The 6945-nt window shown below is 32.6% G+C and overlaps 1 protein-coding gene across 1 annotated transcript; it reads left to right on the forward strand.

Annotated features, from left to right (window-relative positions):
* The first annotated feature begins 692 nt into the window (after positions 1–692).
* Positions 693–5153, forward strand: LOC149218206 (sorbitol dehydrogenase-like). The gene is made up of 6 exons (XM_089383848.1): positions 693–1060; positions 1160–1227; positions 1510–1746; positions 3180–3470; positions 4454–4641; positions 4776–5153. The coding sequence occupies exons 1-6, from the start codon at positions 946–948 to the stop codon at positions 4966–4968; spliced, it is 1092 nt and encodes a 363-aa protein (XP_089239974.1). The 5' UTR covers positions 693–945; the 3' UTR covers positions 4969–5153.
* Positions 5154–6945: the final 1792 nt, after the last annotated feature.

Below are 6945 nucleotides of genomic sequence, written 5' to 3' on the forward strand. Positions count from 1 at the left end.
ATTGTGTTGAATTGACCCATGAACTAATCTCTATATTTCAAAACAAATTCCTAATTACATAAACATAGATTTGAAAAATAATAATTAAAAACAATATATAAATGAAATAGTCCCTCGGCCTAAATCAAAAAAATTGATAGAGCACACTATTGTGTGGAAATATATAATGAAATTAGACAATTAAATATAGTTCTAGTTCCTCTTCCTCTTCCCAAATCTCAATACTAAGTACATTTCTTAGTTTCATGCCTGCTATAGTAACATGTAATCTCTGAAGAAAATGTTTTGTTAAAGCTTCCAGGTAATATAGTAACATGTAATCTCTGAAGAAAATGTTTTGTTAAAGCTTCCGGGCAATGTGGTGAGGCAGTGAGATGGTGGCCAAAAAAAGGTAGAACCTCATCAATCAACATCAAGAGTGGAAGATTTATTAAGTGTTATTTCATGTTTGATTGTCCATATTATAACTTCACAAAATATATATATATATATATATAGTGTGGACAAAAATAAGAGCAACTATCAATAGTGAGTCAATGAAACTCAACCACGCACTAATAATTAGTTTTGACAAGTAGAAATCTTAATTCAATTATAAAGCCTTTGAACGTTTAATGATTTCTTCTAATTGTATCATAAATATATGTGCCATATTTGGAATGTTATGATATTAACAAATTAAAATGTATGCTTTTAATATTCAAAAAAGCTGTAGATATTTTTTGTTTTCAGTCGGTGCTTCCGAATGTTTACGACGTCGGGGGCGCCCGGGATCGAGCTAACAAACGGGGTACATAGTGAAGTGGCAACATACATGTCTCCAAATTAGATTTAGATTTTGATGAATGAAATTTTTTGAGAGTTCTTCTATAAATTCTTGATCAGATGTAATCATCTGTGTCCATGTTCCTTGAACTTGCCATCTAAACAAAGGAAAGGAAAGAAATGGGGAAGGGAGCAATGTCTCTGGGTGATGAAAATGGAGAAGGTGACAATATGGCTGCATGGCTCACTGGAATAAACACTATTCGCATCCAGCCCTATAAACTTCCGCCTCTGGGTAAGTCATTACTCTGTTTTTCTTGGCCTGTCATTCTAATTCTTGGGAACCTTGCCTAGATTAATTAATTAATATAGATTTAACTGCATGTTGTTGCAGGCCCTCATGATGCAAGAGTGAGAATGAAGGCTGTGGGTATCTGTGGCAGTGATGTCCACTTTTTTAGAGTATGAAATTTTGTTTATGTCTGCTTTTAACATAGTTTAAAACCCACCTGGTTTATTGGACTTCGTCTAATGGAAAATTGAATTTATTCATAATTTGATAAAAGATTATTATTATTATTATTTTTTTTTTTTTTTGAGGTATGGCAGTTTTATGATGAAGTTCTAGGACACTCACCAGGCCCACAGTTTTTTCATAAAATGCCCCTTTGTAAAATTTCAGCTTATTAATTGTTGAAGGGTGCATTTTGCTTTAAAAAATATCATTCTTGGGTTTGGTTGCAGAGATTAGAGCTGGCAGGGTATGTTGTAAAAGAGCCGATGGTTATTGGTCATGAATGTGCTGGAATAATTGAGGACGTTGGCAGTGAAGTGAAACATCTGGTTCCTGGTGACCGTGTAGCTTTGGAGCCTGGAATATCGTGTTGGCGATGTGAGCCATGTAAGCAGGGTTTGTACAATTTGTGTTCCGAGATGAAGTTCTTTGCAACACCCCCGGTGCATGGTTCCCTGGCCAATCAGGTCTGTATTGCTTTTTTTTTTCTTACACAAGGATAACCATAAGAAACGAAGAAGTTTGTTTTGTATTTGTATCACTTGATTGGGCACTGGAGGTGTGATTTGATGAGTTAGTTCACTTGAGCTTGATCACGGATTTCAGAATATTTTAGAAATCTGACCTGATTTTCTTAGTCAAATTTCTAAAATATTTGGAAATCTACAAGATAAGGATGCCCAATAAATTCAAGTTAGCCATGACACAAACTTGTAAAAAGTCAATGGAATCCGATATACTATCAAAAGGAAAGGATCTACTTCTGCAGAAAATTGTGAATCATCTGGAACTCCTTATCTCTAGGAATTTTTTTTCAGACAATATCATCAGTAGACAATAGGGAAACCTTAATAAAATGGATCATCCCTTGTGTTCGACTTCCCATCCCGGGAACAATTTGCAGCTATACTCAACTAGCAAGTCAATCTATTCAAAAGAAAGTGTACAATGCAAAACAATCCTACAAGCTCATTGCATGTTTGATTTGCTCTAGCAAGTTCTTCTCCTGTCTACTGCCTGTTGTGCTGCAACTTGTTCTAAAGCCTTAGATTCAGCATTGTAATGAAGATAAACAGGACATCATTAAAGAAGAAAGTAGTATAGTCTAAAATTTATTCCATGGATACTTTGTTAGTAAGCGTTGTGGGCTCTGATGTTATAGAATTATTGCTGTTGAGGGATAGCTTGTCTTGTAAGGATAATCATACATTCTCCACAAATTTTTAGATCATCATTCTTGGCACAGCTTGCAGTTATGTAGCACTTACCTCTTTTAGAATATTTTCATGGCTAAACAATTTTCAAGAATATTTTCATGGTTAAACAATTTTCAAGTCATAGGATTGGAATCAAAATATACCATAGAGTGTGATATGGATGGAAATACAACATGGATAGGTTTCTGAGCATAAGGATATAATTATTATTAACTCTATATGTTATATGTGGTAATTGAATCTGGGTACGGAAGATAATAACATTTCTCGCAACCAGCCTAGCTATTACATTTGATCTATAACTTCAAACTTAGTTATGAACACTTTCTATGTTAAATTCAAGTTTCTGGTTACGACCTCCATGAACTCAAGCCTTGGAAGTAAATTATGGTGTTTTACCTTTGGGTATGATACGACATAACTGATGCTAGGACCATCTTTCTTGTTTCAATCTGCCTTCATGGAGATCTCGGTCCGTTCACCCAGTGGGGGCTTAACTGGTTAGTGATAGTAATTCACATATTTAGTTTCAAAATAATTTGCAATCGCTTATGACTGCAATCAGGTGTTTACTCTCTTTCTATTATTAGGTTCAGCAGCTTTGAACAAGTCTTTTTCTGACTCCAAAGGCCATACTTCATTTTTTTTTTTTTTAATTTGTTATTGTCTGATTTTGACTGCAGATTGTTCATCCTGCATATTTATGTTTCAAGTTACCAGATAATCTAACTCTAGAGGAGGGTGCCATGTGTGAGCCACTCAGTGTTGGGGTTCATGCTTGTCGCCGAGCTTCTGTAGGTCCTGAGACAAATGTGTTGATCATGGGGGCAGGTCCTATTGGCCTTGTCACCGTGCTGTGTGCACGTGCATTTGGAGCTCCACGGATTATTATTGCTGATGTAGATGAAGAGCGTCTATCAATGGCTAAAAATGTTGGGTCTGATGAATGTATCTTAGTCTCCAAAGACTCTCAGGTATGATGCCAATAATATCCTTTCTGGTATTCATATATGTATGTTGCTTGAGTGGTGAGAAGTAATTTTTTTATCTAATTCATTGTGTTATACATAATCATTTTCATCCTTATCCAGATTGTGGATTTTGAAATATTATGGAAATTTGATTCAACAGTGCTGAAATTATGTCCATTGCAGATTCCAGGAATATCCCCCAATCTGACAGTCAGGAGATTCTAGGAATATCCTGGAATCTGACAGTCAAGAGAGGGGTCAAATAATTGACTTTTCTGTGGAGATATTCAGGTCAAACAATTGACCTCTCTGTCCCACATATTCAGGTCAAATAATTGACCCCTCTCTGTCCCAGATATTTCTGAGGGGTCAAATAATTGACTTTTCTGTGGAGATACTCGGGTCAAACAACTGACCTCTCTGTCCGAGATATTCAGGTCAAATAATTGACCCTTCTCTGTCCCAGATATTTCTGGAATCTGCAATCCACATAAAAGATGCCCACAATTCAGAGATATTCAGGTCAAACAATTGACCCCTCTCTGTTCGAAATATTCCTAAAATCTGTAATCCACAAAAATACCCACAATGTTGACATGATCAAAGTCTTCTAACTGTTTGACTCTGTTCTTATTCCTCTCCCTCATATATTCAAAATATTCCAAAATCCACACTACAATAAAATTCAACCATAACTAATTGCCCACAATTGATCATACCATAACTAATTGCCCACAATTGACATGATCAGATTCTTCAACTGTTTGACTCTGTTCGTATTCCTCTCCCTCATGTTTTCAAAATATTCCAAAATCTGCCGTCCAATAAAATTCAACCATAACTAATTGCCCACAATTGACATGATCAAAATCTTCAACTGTTTGACTCTGTTCCTATTCCTCTCCCTCATATTTTCAAAATATTCCAAAATCCACACTCCAATAAAATTCAACCATAACTAACTAATTGGAATGCTGTCCTTTCAGGATATTGATGAAGAAGTGACTCGCATAAAAAATGCCATGGGTCGAAACATAAATGTAACTTTTGATTGTGCTGGTTTTGCCAAAACAATGTCAACGGCTCTAAAGGCTACATCTGCTGGCGGTAGGATATGCCTTGTGGGAATGGGCCAGAATGAGATGAATCTGCCACTCACTCAAGCTTCTGCCAGGTATGGTCTTTTACCATCTTAATTTTATGATGCACATCAGTGGCAAATTTTGCTGTTTAATTTTATGATGCACATCAGTGGTAAATTTTGCTGTTTAATTTTATGATGCACATTTACTTCGACTCTTGTTGCAGGGAGGTGGATATTTTTGGTGTTTTTCGTTACAGGAACACTTGGCCTCTGTGCCTGGAATTTATAAGCAGTGGAAAAGTGGATGTCAAACCTTTGATCACCCATCGGTTTGGGTTCTCTGAGAAGGAAGTGGAAGATGCTTTTGAGACTAGTGCTGCTGGGGGGAATGCGATCAAAGTCATGTTTAATCTTTGAGCAGATAATGGCGTTGAGAACCTATATAGAAATGTATATATATAGTATTATAGAGAACCTATATAGGAATGTATATATATAGTGCTACAGAGAATCTGTATAGGAATGGAATGTCTACATATAGTGTTATAGGGAACCTGTATAGGAATGGAATGCCTATATATAGTGTTATGTTTATTGCGGTAGTTTTAATGTTTTACAATTTGAATGGAGTTCTACATGTGTAATGTTTTCAGAAGTTGTTTTATGGACACTTTGAAATAAAAAGTTAAGTTGATATTAGGTAATTAAAGATTTTATGTGTTAGTTTTTGTTATGGTTTAAATTTTTTATGTTTTGGTTTTAAGTATAATTGGAATATTACAAATATTTTTTGGTGGATAGAATTTATTTATGTATTAAAAATTATATTTTAGATCATACAAATTTACTATTTTACTCAAAAATATTTGTCAAATTTCAACCAAAATAAATAAAAGTAACTATGATCGTAGAACATATTTTCTAAACTAAATAAAGTGACACTAAACCAGGTTTGTTGAAATTTTTTTCTAAATCAGATAAGATCAAACATATTTTCTAAACTAGATAAAATCTTTTAATTTTTGATAGGTAATTTAATTTTTTAATAAAGGGATTTCTGTAATTGTTTTCCTTTAAAATAATGTAGAGGAAATTAGTTATTTCTAAGTTATGGTTTTTTTCTATTTATTAATTGACAAGTTAAATAAGTTATGATTTTTGTTTTTTTTTTTAATTGACAAGTTAAATAAGTTATGATTTTTATTTTTTTAATTGACAAGTTTATAGATATTAGACAGTAATATCTTACCATTCAATTATATTAAGAGTTTATAACAAAAGTAAAATAACAATTTTACTAATTTAAAATATAATTTTGGCCAATTTGTTTTTTTTTTTGTATAATTGGGTTTTGATGATAACATGACAAACAAATTTAAATTTTTTTAGTTAATGTGATTCTAACTTGTTATTGCTAATATCTTCTCAAATTTTAATATAACTTATTAGTAACAATATTTTCTCAATTTCAAGAATCATGAAAAATTCTTCAAACACGTCATTAAAAATTAAACAAATGGTATTTACAAACAAGCATATAGCAATAACATCATCTTCTTGGATAGTTTAGAAAACAAGGGAACAAAATAATTAATTTTTATTTAATCACAAGAATACATATACCATGGCTCTAAATAATTATAATAGAAATTAGTAAATTTTGCTTTTTTTTTTGGGTCAAATTGGTTCCTTCCCTTAATAATAATGAAATGGAATTGAGAATGCTTTTTGATAAATAATGAAATGGAATTGATAATGCTTTTTGATAAATAATGAGATTCATAATATTGAAAATTTAAGGATATTATTTAAAAATGAGTTATTACCCTTTAAGATTTTCAATCCATAAGATATGAGGCTAGAGAATGATGACTAAAATAGTAATTACTAAAATAGCAAAGTGCATTAAATTAATAAAAAAATAATGAATTTGAACTATTTTATAGAATATTGAATGGTGTTGAAGATATACTTGTGATGATGTAGTTTAATGATTGAAAAGGGTTGCTACCATGTAGAAAATATAAGTTCCTTAGATGAACATGGATCTCCTATTAACTTATGGTGTGGCTACATTCAATGGGTCTTCATGTCAGAGCGAGATTGTAATAACCCAACATTCGCAAAAGGGAAAAAAACACAATGTGGAGAGTCTTGATAAAGGTGAGTGGAAAAAAGTGTTGATAAAGTGTGCAAATGTGTGAATTTTTTTAAAATAATTAAATGTGGATTATCTTGGAAAATTGTATTTTTATATTGAGTCCGTTTTTTCACAATAATAAGGGAATGTATTGATTTTAAAAATTCAATGTGTCTTAGCCTGTAAATTGACATTACAATCCAAAGCAACTTTGAAATGACTTCTATAGTCAAGTTCTTCTCACCTTTGTAGAT

Source organism: Pinus tabuliformis, chromosome Q (genome assembly GCF_031772625.1).
Source record: "Pinus tabuliformis cultivar Carrire ecotype Pingquan chromosome Q, CPIR1, whole genome shotgun sequence".
NCBI classification, from domain to species: Eukaryota; Viridiplantae; Streptophyta; class Pinopsida; order Pinales; family Pinaceae; genus Pinus; species Pinus tabuliformis.

Bases quoted from the DNA above. Each gene is read 5' to 3' on its own strand.
- LOC149218206 (XM_089383848.1), top strand. From the start codon at position 946: ATGGGGAAGGGAGCAATGTCTCTGGGTGATGAAAATGGAGAAGGTGAC. The intron at 1,747-3,179 runs GTCTGTATTGCT...TTTTGACTGCAG, and splicing joins ATGGTTCCCTGGCCAATCAG to ATTGTTCATCCTGCATATTT. The intron at 3,471-4,453 runs GTATGATGCCAA...CTGTCCTTTCAG, and splicing joins TAGTCTCCAAAGACTCTCAG to GATATTGATGAAGAAGTGAC.